This window comes from Hemitrygon akajei, chromosome 11, assembly GCF_048418815.1.
Source record: "Hemitrygon akajei chromosome 11, sHemAka1.3, whole genome shotgun sequence".
NCBI classification, from domain to species: Eukaryota; Metazoa; Chordata; class Chondrichthyes; order Myliobatiformes; family Dasyatidae; genus Hemitrygon; species Hemitrygon akajei.
In genome coordinates, this window is record NC_133134.1 from 52259570 (window position 1) to 52274687 (window position 15118).

Consider the following 15118-nt stretch of genomic DNA (forward strand, 5'->3'; position numbering starts at 1 on the left):
ACCCACAGAACTGCCGCTCACTGGATTTTTTTTTTGTTTTCCACACCGTTCTCTGGAAACTCTAGAGCCCTTTGGTCGGAACAACAACTGAACCTCTTGACCACATCGGCATGCTTTAACGCACTGAGTTCCTGCCAGCTGATTGGCTGGTTAGATATTTGCATTAATGAGCAGGTGTACAGCCGTGCCTCTGAGTGGCTACTCACAAAGCATAGCTCTCGTTCCACACAGGGTTTAGCGTATTTGGTTTGACATCCGTGACGTGGATGTACTTGGCAGGGAGGACGTCCTTGAGGCTCGACCTCTTTTCCATCTTCTCCCTTTTCCTCCTGAAGCTGAATTTTCGACCCTTCTTCTCTTCTACTTCCTGCGTGGTGTGTCCCTGAGTGATTCCCAGCATACAGTAGGGATCACTGAAACCTGCAGAGATACATAATGTCAGGGAGTGGAAGGTGAGAGGGCTCCCCAGGGCATCACCCTATTGGTGGGTCTTTGGTCAGAAGAAGGAGTGGCAGTAGAGGAGACAGCTAGGGTGGGAACGGGGAAAGGAAGTGGTACATTAATTTTATAAATAGTGTGAGGCAGCGCTGTGTACCCCATCACTAGCAGTAATCACCTGAACTAGAGAATTATCAATGAGGTTAGAGAGTATCAGTTGGATTGGAAGTAATCACTAGATTGACAGAACCCAGGCACTCCCAGCTCAAAATGCTGGGAAATGTGCAGGCAGGTCTGATAACTCCAAAAGACTGGAAGTAGAGTGAATACTGAAAGGCTTTTATTAGCAGTAAAACGGAGCACGTCCATGCTGGATGACTGTGGGAGGAGCAGTGACACAATCACCTTTATCCAGGGGTCTGTGAGAGGAGCCACGGGAGCAGTCAGCAGAGGGGCGTGTCCCGACAGGTATACATGGTTTACCACAAGGCGTACATCTTCCTCCAGCCTGGCTTGTGTGTGATTGGGGGCTCTGTGTACACACTTGTAAAGGCTCCAAAGCTTTAACACAGCAATCCCTTCACCCACCCAGCCGTTGTCTGCCCCTATTTCAAGCACCTCCACTTGTTAAACAGCTTGCTGCCTCACTGATTTGTGAGCTGGGCATTCATTTCAATGGGAAAATTACTGGAATGTAACAGATAGCCTGTGACCTGGGAAAGGCAAAAACTTCAGTGTTAACACTTTAAATTGTTAGCTGGTTGTTAGCTTCTGTGCAAAAAAATGTTAATGTCTGTCTTTTGACTTAAACGTTAACTGATTTATACCAAGATTTCCTCCCCAGGGAAGCCCGGCACATCCGTCTCACATTAATGAAGAACTTTGGAAGATAGACAAGCAATTCCTAGACTCTGGGTTACACACCATTGGCATCCTTGGCTAACAGGTTCCTTGCCTCCACAATAGTCACCTTCAGGTTGAGGGAGGGTGCCTGTGAGAGACAGAAGCAAGTACGTCAGCATCCGCAGAATCTCTTGTGTTTAAGAAGCACACAATATCAGCACAGCTGAGGATCAATCAGCTCAAACAGGAGAAAGGGCAACGCAGCTCCCACTTCCCCGCTCCAGTAGGATGGGTAAAAAAGCATCCAACAAACATGCCAGAGAAAGACTAAATCACCGAGTTATCTGGTTCGAGGTAACCCAGAAACTGCTGCTTATCCAGCAGAAGGCAGCAACTGAAAGGCAGAGAGGGGTATCAATGTTTCTGAGAGGGTTTCCGGAATTGAGTTCTGGTCCAGTTTACTTTTGCACCTTTTCCAATGTAGATAAGACCAGCTTGGGTCTCTGCAACAGGAGCCCCCGGGGCATTCACAAACAGCAGACAGAGCACATATCCCTAACTGCCCACTGAGGCCCCTGTGACATTAGATCCATCAGCCACCCCAGAACTCCCAGAACCGCAGTCATTCTCCACTGCCTGAGCAGAAAGGAACGATCGCAACTTCAAATTCTGCGGATGATATGAAAACTGGAAACGCAGTGAAGAGAATTGAGGGTGATGACTTCATTCAGGGAGATGTGGACTGATGAAACGGGCAAAGTGGTAGAGGTAGACAGAGAGGTAGTATCCAGGGCATCTTAAAGGAGCGGTGCCTCACAATGGTAGCACCCCTCATTAATGACCCCCAGCGCCCAGGACATGCCTTGTTCTCATTGCTACCATCAGGAAGGAGGCACAGAAGCCTGAAGAGATACACTCAATGATTCAGGAACAGCTTCTTCCCCTATGCTATCCAATTTCTGAATGGACATTGAACTCATACCTTACTATTCTTTTATTTCTATTTTTGCACTACTGATTTAACTTTACTATTTTTATATATATACATTTACTGTAATTCAGTTTTTTTTCTCTATTGTTATGTAACTGTGCTGCAAACACAACAAATTTCACGACATAGGCCAATGATAGCAAACCTGATTCTGATTCTGACATGAACTTTAAGACAGACAAGGGTAGGGAGATATTTGGGCAAGGTGGTGAGTGTACAAAGGATGAATGGGGTGTTTCTCTCTCCTCAAAGCAATGAAGGGAGATTTGATAGGGGTGAATAGGCCCAGAGTGAATCACTGGGCGGCGTAGTCTAGGCCTGGACTGTTTCACTGTAATGGAGCCCGGGTCCTAATGTGAGGCACAACCCACTGTCTGGACAATTTAAGTGTCAGCCCAGACAGGCTGGAATGGCAGGGTGTCGAGACCGGAGGCGAGGGTTTTGTTCGCTTTCCCGCGATGTTCACTCCTTTCTCCGCGACGCTGAGGCGACCCTGGCTGCTGTGCTTCATGTCTGTGAGCTTTGCAGCGGTTTGCTCCAGTAATACGATGAGGCTTTGGGCCTTCTCCGGGGATTTGGATCTGAGAACTCATTCGGTTCGGAATGCTGTGCTCGTTACTGTTATTTGCGTTATTTGTATTTTTTCCTCTTCCTGTGTGCGTTGTGTGTTGGTCTTTATTTTTTAAAATTTGGTTCTTTAGGGTTTCTTGCCTTGTAGCTGCCTGTAAGCAGACAAACCTCAAGGCTGTATAACTTACACATTCTTTGATAATAAGGGTACTTCGAATCTTTGGATCACCAATAGAGTAATTAACACAAACTCGGGTGGGTCAGTGTCGAGAGGAGACAGGCTGAATGTGCATGTCAAGGTGAACGGTATGAGAAAAAACACATTTATATAGTGAGTTGTGATTGGAATATGTTGTCTGACAGGAAAACAATCAGATAATACCCTTCAAAAGAAAGATGCATAAGTACCTGAAAAGAAGTCAATTCAAGAGCGATGAGGAAAGAAAAGGAGTGTTGGAGCTAATGATATTGCTTCAGGAGAGGGCTAGCACGGGCTAAAGGAAGCCATTTGTACTTAGACACGTTAGTATTCTAGATGAATACAATAGAGGCTCTTAAATTGGCACGTGAGTATGCTGAGAATGGAGGGATATAGGCAGAAGGATTCATTTAGTTAGGTCTTTAATTACTAGTTTAATTAATTTGGCACACTTTGTAGGCCAAAGGGCCTGTCTCTGTATTCTGTGTTTATTTAGGCAGTGAGCATAAGCTAAGACCATTGGAGCTCACTGTAACTGAATCTGGACAGCTCCTGGGCCCAGATCCAGAGGGTAAACTCTGAAACCAACCCTGGCCACTTCCTGTTAAGAAGAGTCCCCAAGAGTCAGACACATTTGTTTCTTACCCTGGGAATGGAGATGAATTTTAGACATCACACCTGAGGTACGAACCTCAGGATATGAACACAGGGATGGTCCCTGGCTGTCAAAGTCTGGGACACACTTCGGAAACACATCCTTGGAATGCGGCTTGGGGGAGTATCATGTGAAAAGGCACTGGGAATTGATCTGGAACGTAGACGAGGACCACATCCCGGGCACTGCACCTCAGGGACTCAGTCAGGAACTGACCCATGGAGTAAAGTCAGAGAAGTCTGGGGCAGTCTGAGAGCTGGTCCAGTGAACAGAATACAAGATGTACCTTACTGCAAGCACAAAAGAAACAAAAGCAAGAGACGCAGCTGATGCCAGCTGGGCTTAACTCCTCCGGCCGGCCTCATTCATATCAATGGTTTTGAGTGGGCGGGCCACATAGCACAGAACCAGAACTTAGCCACTGCAGCCCTGGCCGAAAACCAGGAGTATAATTTGGTAGGTGAATCAGGATTAGAGGTCCGGAAGTTGTGAATGGTTTTAACCTGAAGCTAGGTAAGAACAGCAAAGATAGAACGAGCGGCAGAAGCTACCTGCCCGCCTTTGCTTGTGGCTCAGTTGAGTTTGTCTCCTGATTGAAGTGAGGGAGGGCTTAGCTTGTGAGGAGTTGTCCCAGGGCTGTATTCTAACCCTTAGCAACAGTTTTACCTTAGACTCTTTCACTCTGCGCATGATGGCTTCATGATCACACGTGTCAAGCTTAAAGACCTGCAAAACATTGAAGGTTGCTTCAGACCTTTGCAGCCTACGCAAACACGACAGAACAATGCAAGTGACAGTCTCCGACCTAGCACTTCCTCCCCTTGTGGGGGCACATTCACTAACTCCCCGACCTGCTCTGACATTGGGGCTGTCAGGGGCAGGAGCCCTGGTAATGCCAGCCTGCAGAAAGGCACTGCCATGAGCCGAGGCTGACGGCAATGCAGGTGGTTCAGCAAGCGGGTAATTGCACAGCAAGGTGCAACAGGCAACTACACTTACCCCACGCCAGAAACAGACAGGCTGTCCGCGTTTTCCATTTGACACCAAGACACAGGCCAACTGTTCACAGCAGATTTGTTACTGAAATCAGCGCAAGTAGTTTTGGGAACATTGGAAGAATCACAGTGTTTCTCTAACACTTGGGTAGGTCATTATGATCTGATTCTCTCTCTTTCATCTGCCTTATAATCCTATCTGTCGCTGTTAGTTTCTTTATGTTTGCATTTTCATTAGTAACACTCAGTTTATCTCACTCTACAGACTGCAGTTGCTGGAGACAGAAGCAACTCAATGGCACAGGCAGCACCAAGGGAGATATAGTTAATGTTTTGGGTTGAAATCTTTCCAGTCCAGATGAAGAATTTGTTGATTTCTGTCTCTCCTTCTCTCTCTCCTCATCATTCCTTCTTTCTCTCCCCCCTCTCTCTCTCCAATTCTCTCTCCCTCTCCCTTTTTCTAACTCTCTCTCTCTCCTCTCCCTCCCTCTCTCTCCCTCTCCCTCCCTCCCTCCCCCCCCCCCCTCTCTCTCTCTCTCTCTCTCTCTCTCTCTCTCTCTCTCTCTCTCTCTCCCCCTCTCTCTCTCCTGGTCTTTCCTTCTCTCTCCCTCTCCCCCTCTCTCTCCCCTCTCCCTTTCTCTTTCTCCAACTCTCACTCTCACTCCCTCCCTCTCTCTCCTGGTCTTTCCTTCTCTCTCCCTTTCTCTCCCTCTCCCCCCTCTCCACTCTCTCCCCCTCTCTCCCTCTCCCCCTTTCCCTCTCCCCCTCTCTCTCCCCTCTCCCTTTCTCTTTCTCCAACTCTCTCACTCTCACTCCCTCCCTCTCTCTCCTGGTCTTTCCTTCTCTCTCCCCTTCTCTCCTTCTCCCCCTCTCTCCCCCCCCTCCCTCTCTCTCCTGGTCGTTCCTTCTCGCTGCCAATCCGGGGTCTCTGTGTTTATCTTTAGAAATGCAGGTTGTGGAGCTTTCCGGGGTCATCCTGAACCACCTGTAGTTTTGGGTTTGGGATTTCAATGTGCCCACACCAAGCAGGAGGTGGGACTCCAAGGGTTACCTTCTGCAGATAGTGGATCATCTCCTCTTGGTCTGTGACGTGTGTTACGGAGGGAACGCCGGCTTGATGGGTCAGGGTATACAGCACGTCCTCATAGAGAAGCATTCGCTGCGAAAACAGATACAACACAGACATCATCTTTCATTTCAGACAATCTCAACATAGTCCTGTCCCCCCTTCTCCTGCTCACCTCTGCACTGTCCAGGACATCCTGACAATCACCATCCTCTCAGTTCCTGTCCTCAGAACACAGTGATTAACCCTCAGTACTCCACTCTTTTCCTGAGTTCACATTCAAATGCCTTTTCCTGTCACATGGCCACCCACTCCCACCTCAAACACCCCCCTCTCTCAAAATTGGCATTACCTTCTTGTGTGATATCTTCAGCTTCTCGCTGTGTCCGGATGCCTGAGGTGGGGGCAAGTCACTGGAGTACTCAGGAGGCTGTGGTGGGCAGAGAGAGACCTCATTACATTTCACACCAGTTCCAAAGCATTGTGAACGTTGTCTGAGTTACCTTGCAACACTGACCATGGTCTCTCTGAACACAGACACTGACAGACACTGACCATGGACCATGACCACAGTTACTGACGGACACTGACCATGGACCATGACCACAGTTACTGACAGACACTGACCATGGACCATGACCATAGGTACTGACAGACACTGACTATGGACCATGACCACAGTTACTGACAGACACTGACCATGGATCATGACCATAGGTACTGACAGACACTGACCATGGACCATGACCATAGGGACTGACAGACACTGACCATGGACCATGACCATAGGTACTGACAGACACTGACCATGGACCATGACCATAGGGACTGACAGACACTGACCATGGACCATGACCACAGTTACTGACGGACACTGACCATGGACCATGACCACAGTTACTGACAGACACTGACCATGGACCATGACCACAGTTACTGACCATGGTCTCTGACCACAGTTACTGACAGACACTGACCATGGACCATGACCATAGGGACTGACAGACACTGACCATGGACCATGACCACAGTTACTGACCATGGTCTCTGACCACAGTTACTGACAGACACTGACCATGGACCATGACCATAGGGACTGACAGACACTGACCATGGACCATGACCACAGTTACTGACAGACACTGACCATGGACCATGACCATAGGGACTGACAGACACTGACCATGGACCATGACCACAGTTACTGACAGACACTGACCGTGGACCATGACCATGGGGACTGACGGACACTGACCATGGACCATGACCACAGTTACTGACAGACACTGACCATGGACCATGACCACAGTTACTGACAGACACTGACCATGGACCATGACCATAGGGACTGACAGACACTGACCATGGACCATGACCACAGTTACTGACAGACACTGACCATGGACCATGACCACAGTTACTGACAGACACTGACCATGGACCATGACCATAGGGACTGACAGACACTGACCATGGTCTCTGACCACAGTTACTGACAGACACTGATCATGGACCATGACCATAGGTACTGACAGACACTGACCATGGACCATGACCACAGTTACTGACAGACACTGACCATGGACCATGACCACAGTTACTGACCATGGTCTCTGACCACAGTTACTGATAGACACTGACCATGGACCATGACCATAGGGACTGACAGACACTGACCATGGACCATGACCACAGTTACTGACCATGGTCTCTGACCACAGTTACTGACAGACACTGACCATGGACCATGACCATAGGGACTGACAGACACTGACCATGGACCATGACCACAGTTACTGACCATGGTCTCTGACCACAGTTACTGACAGACACTGACCATGGACCATGACCACAGTTACTGACAGACACTGACCGTGGACCATGACCACAGTTACTGACAGACACTGACCGTGGACCATGACCACAGTTACTGACGGACACTGACCATGGACCATGACCACAGTTACTGACAGACACTGACCATGGACCATGACCATAGGTACTGACAGACACTGACCATGGACCATGACCACAGTTACTGACAGACACTGACCGTGGACCATGACCACAGTTACTGACAGACACTGACCATGGACCATGACCATGGGGACTGACAGACACTGACCATGGACCATGACCACAGTTACTGACAGACACTGACCATGGACCATGACCATAGGGACTGACAGACACTGACCATGGACCATGACCACAGTTACTGACAGACACTGACCATGGACCATGACCACAGTTACTGACAGACACTGACGATGGACCATGACCATAGGGACTGACAGACACTGACGACGGACCATGACCACAGTTACTGACAGACACTGACCATGGACCATGACCATGGGGACTGACAGACACTGACCATGGACCATGACCATGGGGACTGACAGACACTGACCATGGACCATGACCAAAGGGACTGACAGACACTGACCATGGACCATGACCATAGGGACTGACAGACACTGACCATGGACCATGACCACAGTTACTGACAGACACTGACCATGGACCATGACCACAGTTATTGACAGACACTGACGATGGGCCCTGACCATAGGGGCTGACAGACACTAACCATGGACCATGACCACAGTTACTGACAGACACTGACCATGGACCATGACCATAGGGACTGACAGACACTGACCATGGACCATGACCATAGGTACTGACAGACACTGACTATGGACCATGACCACAGTTACTGACAGACACTGACCATGGACCATGACCATAGGGGCTGACAGTCACTGACCATGGACCATGACCACAGTTACTGACGGACACTGACCATGGACCATGACCACAGTTACTGACAGACACTGACCATGGACCATGACCACAGTTATTGACAGACACTGACGATGGGCCCTGACCATAGGGGCTGACAGACACTGACCATAGGGACTGACAGACACTGACCATAGGGACTGACATACCCTGTCTATGGGCACTGAATGCAGGCCCCTACCCTGGATACTGAAAACAAGCACCAATGGGCTCTCAGACAACACACACAAAGTGCTGGTGGAACACAGCAGGCCAGGCAGCATCTATAAGGAGAAGCACTGTCGACGTTTCGGGCCGAGACCCTTCGTCAGGACTAACTGAAAGGGAAAGACAGTAAGAGATTTGAAAGTAGTGGGGGGAGGGGGAAATGCAAAATGATAGAAGACCGGAGGGGGTGGGATGAAGCTAAGAGCTGGAAAGGGGATTGGCGAAATTGATACAGAGCTAGAGAAGGGAAAGGATCATGGGACGGGAAGCCTCGGGAGAAAGAAAGGGGGAGGGGGGGAGCACCAGAGAGAGATGGAGAACAGGCAGAGTGATGGGCAGAGAGAGAGAGAGAAAAAAACCAAACAACTAAGTATGTCAGGGATGGGGTAAGAAGGGGAGGAGGGGCATTAATGGAAGTTAGAGAAGTCAATGTTCATGCCATCATGTTGGAGGCTACCCAGCCGGTATATAAGGTGTTGTTCCTCCAACCTGAGTGTGGCTTCATCTTGACAGTAGAGGAGGCCATGGATAGACATATCAGAATGGGAATGGGACGTGGAATTAAAATGTGTGGCCACTGGGAGATCCTGCTTTCTCTGCCTGGCTGAGCGTAGGTGTTCAGCGAAATGGTCTCCTAGTCTGCGTCGGGTCTCACCAATATATAAAAGGCCACACCGGGAGCACCGGACGCAGTATACCACACCAGCCGACTCACAGGTGAAGTGTCGCCTCACCTGGAAGGACTGTCTGGGGCCCTGAATGGTGGTGAGGGAGGAAGTGTAAGGGCAGGTGTAGCATTTGTTCCACTTACAAGGATAAGTGCCAGCACTTTTGCAAGAGACAGGGTGGGAAGAGGAATAGTCCAGGTAGCTGTGAGAGTCTGTAGGCTTATAGTAGATATCAGTAGATAAGCCGTCTCCAGAGATGGAGACAGAAAGATCAAGTAATGCTATCCCCTTCTCACAATTCCTTCATCTCCACCTCATTTGCTCTCAGGATGAGGCTTTTCATTCCAGGACGAAGGAGATGTCTTCCTTTTTTAAACAAAGGGGCTTCCCTTCTTCCACCATCAACTCTGCTCTCAAACGCATCTCTCCCATTTTCCACACATCTGCCCTCACCCCATCCGCCCACCACCCCACTTGGGATAGGGTTCCCCTTGTCCTCACCTATCACCCCACCAGCCTCCAGATCCAACGTATAATTCTCCGTAACTCCAACGGGATCCCACTACCAAGCACATCTTTCCCTCCCCCCCCTTTCTGCTTTTTGCAGGGATCGCTCGCTACGCGACTCCCTTGTCCACTCGTCCCCCCCATCCCTTCCCACCGATCTCCCTCCTGGCACTTATCCTTGTAAGTGGAACAAGTGCTACACCTGCCCTTACACTTCCTCCCTCACCACCATTCAGGTCCCCAGACAGTCCTTCCAGCTGAGGCGACACTTCACCTGTGAGTTGGCTGGTGTGGTATACTGCGTCCGGTGCTCCCGGTGTGGCCTTTTATATATTCGTGAGACCCGATGCAGACTGGGAGACCGTTTTGCTGAACACCTACGCTCGGTCCGCCAGAAAAAGCAGGATCTCCCAGTGGCCACACATTTTAATTCCACGTCCCATTCCTATTCTCGGCCTGAAACGTTGACAGTGCTTCTCTTTATAGATGCTGCCTGGCCTGCAGTGTTCCACCAGCATTTTGCATGTGTTGTTTGAATTTTCAGCATCTGCAGATTTCCTCGTGTTTGACCAATAGGCTCTGTCCACAGCTGCTGTCTGATTGTAGGCACAATGACCATGAGTAATGACTACAAACACCATCCATGGGCATTGTCCATGGTGTTGACCACAGCCCTCTCTGCTTCTCTGACTGGTATAGCCCAGAACACCAGCCTCAGGTTCTCTGACCTATTCCCTCATTGTCTTGCCTTCTTGACACAGTTGAGCTATCAACTTTGCCCCCCAGTGAGTGGCTCTCCCACTGATACCTCCTAATGGAGAACTTGTTGTGTTTAATGGAAGTGGACAATCGCTGGGTCACTGAGCCCAAGCCAACAAACCACCCAGGAGCCGAGGCAGTTGGAGCTAGGCAGGGTGGTCACGGCTGTGCATGGGGTCGGGCTGTTCCATACCAGTGCGTAGTCTGACCGCTTCATGTTCTCCTGCTTCTGTTCGATGGCGCTCAACGTGGCAAAAAAATCGTCCTCACCTCCATCGTCAGACCTGTCACAGAGAAGAGGTATTTCCTTAAACTTATCTGAACCATACAGAGCACTTCTGATACATTCAGCCTGGGAAGTTGCTGGAATTGGTTATGTAGAAAATGATTGCACATAATAAACCCTGAGCTAGATTCAGTTGGGTTTTCTGAAAGTGAACTTGCATTTAACAAATTGACTTTTTTCCTTCCCAGAGGGTGGTGAATCTGTGGAATTCATTGCCAGAGACGGCTTTGGAAGCCACGTCGTTAGGTATATAAAAACTGGAGATTGATAGGTTCTTGATTAGTCAGGGCATCAAAATTTACGGGAAGAAGGCAGGAGAATGGGGTTGAGGGGGGTAATAAATCAGCCATGATTAAATGGTGGAGCAGACACGATGGTCCAAATGGCCTAATTTGCTCCCAAGTCTTATGATCTAAGAAAAGGTTGCTGAACAAGGAAAGGCTAATCTATTAACATGGATAAAGGATTGGGTAAAAAAAATGAAAGTGGAGTTCAGGTCGGCAAGCAGAAACTAATGGGGTGCCAAAGGGACTTTAGTTGTGGGGAGGAGTTGGACAGACAGGGAGCAAAGGAGCTTGACGAATGACTTAACAGAAGTATATAAGATTAGGTGGGTCAGACTGGCAAAATCTCTTTGCCATTTTTGGTGTGCCAAACAAGAGGGCACGGTTCTGAGGTGACAAGGTAGGAGATTTAAAGGGGAATTCAGGGGTAATTCTTTTTAGACAGAAAGTTGCTGATATCCGGAACACGTTGCCAGAGGAGTCAGATGCAATTACTACATTAAAGAAGAATTCTGATAAATGATTGAATAGGTAAGGGATAGAAGGACGCAGATTAATGTGGGATTAACATAGGTGGGCCAAAAAATCGATATGGACGTGACCCTTTGATTCTGCCCACAATCTGTATTAATAACTTGAAAGAAAGGACAAAGGGCAACGTGTCCAAGTTTGCTGAAGTACAAGGCTAGGAGGGAGGTAACGGTAAGGTGGACAGAGAATACGAAAGGAATATACTTTTAGTAGTTAGCTTCAGTAAGCAGGAGAAAGATGGCTTGTATTCTTTGTAACAGAGGAGGCTGAGGGATGGCCTGACAGAGATTATAACAGGCATAGATAGGGTAAATAGCCAAAATCTTTGCCCATATTGCGGCATTGTGTGGGAGGCTAGAGATTATTTTCTATAATAAAAGAATAAGACAAAATTTTATTTAAAATAATTAAATGTTGGCATTCAGAGAGAACTAGATGTCCTTGTATTAGAAACACAAAGAGTTAGCAGAAGCAAGTTATTAAGAAGCCAAATTGAACACGGATCTTTATTTTGAAGGGTAGAATATACAGCGGTATGCAAAAGTTTGGGCACCCCAGTCAAAATTTCTGTTACTGTGAACAGCTAAGCGAGTAAAAGATGACCTGATTTCCAAAAGGCATGAAATTAAAGATGACGCATTTCTTTAATATTTTAAGCAAGATTGCCTTTTTATTTCCATCTTTCACAGTTCCAAAATAACAAAAAAGGAAAAGGGCCCGAAGCAAAGGTTTGGGCACCCTGCATGGTCAGTACTTAGTAACACCCCATTTGGCAAACATCACAGCGTGTAAACGCTTTCTGTAGTCAGCTAAGAGTCTTTCAATTCTTGTTTGGGGGATTTTCACCCATTCTTCCTTGCAAAAGGCTTCTAGTTCTGTGAGATTCTTGGGCCATCTTGCATGCACTGCTCTTTTGAGGTCTAGCCACAGATCTTCGATGATGTTTATGGATTTTGAGGTGTGTTTAGGATCATTATCCTGTTGTAGAAGCCTCTTTTCATCTTCAGCGTTTTTACAGATGGTGTGATGTTTGCTTCCAAAATTTGCTGGTATTTGATTGAATTCTTTCTGCCCTCTACCAATGAAATGTTCCCCGTGCCACTGGCTGCAACACGAGCCCAAACCATGATCAATTCATCCCCATGCTTAACAGCTGGAGAAGTATTCTTTTTATGAAATTCTTCACCCTTTTTTCTCCAAACATACTTTTGCTCATTGTGGCCAAAAAGTTCTATTTTAACTTCATCATTCCATAGGACTTGTTTCCAAAATGCATCAGGCTTGTTTAGATGTTCCTTTGCAAACTTCTGATGCTGAATTTTGTGGTGAGGATGAGGGAAAGGTTTTCTTCTGATGACTCTCCCATGAAGATCATATTTGTACAGGTGTCGCTGCACAGTAGAACAGTGCACCACCACTCTGGAGTTTGGTAAATCTTCCTGAAGGTCTTTTGCAGTCAAATGGGGGTTTTGATTTCTCTTTCTAGCAATCCTATGAGCAGTTGTCTCAGAAAGTTTTCTTGGTCTTCCAGACCTCAGCTTGACCTCCACCGTTCCTGTTAACTGCCATTTCTTAATTACATTACGAACTGAGGAAACAGCTCCCTGAAAACACTTTGCTATCTTCTTATAGCCTTCTCCTGCTTTGTGGGCATCATTTATTTTAATTTTCAGAGTGCTAGGCAGCTGCTTAGAGGAGCCCATGGCTGATGGTTGTTGGGACAAGGTTTGAGGAGTCAGGGTATTTATAAAGCTTTGAAATTTGCATCACCTGGCCTTTCCTAATGATGACTGTGAACAAGCCATAGCCCTAACAAGCTAATTAAGGTCTGAGACCTTGGTAAAAGTTATCTGAGAGCTCAAATCTCTTGGGGTGCCCAAACTTTTGCATGGTGCTCCTTTCCTTTTTTCACTCTAAAATTGTACAAAACAAAAATAATACACTAATCTTGTTTAAAATGTTGAAAAGAATGTTTCATCTTTAACTTTATGACTTTTGGAGATCAGTTCATCTTCTACTCACTTAACTAATCACAGTAACAGAAATTTTGACCGGGGTGCCCAAACTTTTGCATGCCACTGGAAATGTAAGACTTGCTAAATTCTATAGGCTTTGGTCAGCCTGAACCCATGTACATGTGAACAGTTTTGGTCTCTTTATTTGGCAAAGGCCATACTTGCCTTGGAAGTCCACTAGTTGCTTACTAAGATAAGAGATCATCCTCGGCAAAGACTGAGTAATGATTTACGATCAAGCACCTGCAGATATTGGAAGTTTGAAATGTGAAGATAAAAGTTTTGGAAACACTCTGCAGGTCAGGGAGCATCTGTGGGGGGGGGGGGGAAGAGTTAAAATCTAAGGTTTATCAAAACTTTATAAAGATTGAGCAGAATGGGCCTATAATCAAGGAGGAATGGTGGAAGAGAGTGGAACTAGGAGTGTTGTCTCAGGATAAAAGTTTGGCCACCAGGTGGCCTTGTGGAGATTTGTGAACATGTACCCGGAGAACTTTGTTTACTGGCCACTCGCTTTTTTCTGTGTTAGGGCATATTCTGGAGTTAGAGTACTGTATATAGCAAATATTTACTTCAGCAACCAATCTTTAGACCTGAATGTGAACAGTAGAATAAATTTAAAATGCAGTCCTGGACAATAGTTTCCTGGTGCTATAGATATCAGTTAATTGAAAAACCAGACGATGCTGATTAACATTCATTTTGGGTGTCTGGAGTGTAGGTGCGGAGAAGGAGTTGTGTGAAAATTATATGTAATTCAAAGGAAGCATTGTAGAAACATTGTAACCATAGAATTGTCCTTTGATCTTTAGCATATAAGATGTCATGTGATATAGGGTTGACCAGGCCTCTTCCTCCAGGTCTCCAGGTCTCGTTTCATTGAATAAAAAACTACTTTTATATCTACCAACTGTGTCTCTCTAGTGACTTTGTTCACACTACAACGTTCTGTACTCCATTCTATTCTCTACATGAAAACAATGAATGAAATGATTCAATTCTTTTGCTTCAACCCATTATAATTTCATCATTCATATTCTTTGGGTCCCCACCCACCACCCTCATCCGAACCCATTTGGAAACATTGGTCCTACTGCAGAGAACTGCGCCATTAAAGTCTTTTTGAGGCAGAAAGAGACTGAATGTTTGTATTTGGGGAGAGACAACCAAGAATCAAGAATCGGGATGGTTAAGCAGGAAGTGGAAGTGAGGTGAAAGATCAGATCGCGCCATGGTAACGTAGTGGTTATACAGGTCGGGGCATTGGGGCATCTGTAAGGAGTCTGTACATCCTTC

The 15118-nt window shown here is 47.1% G+C and overlaps 1 protein-coding gene across 2 annotated transcripts in view; it reads right to left on the reverse strand.

Moving 5' to 3' along the window:
• The window catches only part of baiap3 (BAI1 associated protein 3), a 130789-nt gene that overhangs the window by 91816 nt on the left and 23855 nt on the right, over positions 1-15118 (reverse strand). For both annotated transcript variants that reach the window (XM_073060869.1, XM_073060870.1), the window contains exons 3-8: positions 10900-10990; positions 6110-6187; positions 5743-5850; positions 4363-4422; positions 1363-1429; positions 207-420 (exon numbers count right to left, since the gene is read on the reverse strand). In XM_073060869.1, coding sequence (XP_072916970.1) covers positions 207-420; positions 1363-1429; positions 4363-4422; positions 5743-5850; positions 6110-6187; positions 10900-10990 — 618 coding nt within the window. The remainder of the gene's footprint in view (positions 1-206; positions 421-1362; positions 1430-4362; positions 4423-5742; positions 5851-6109; positions 6188-10899; positions 10991-15118) is intronic.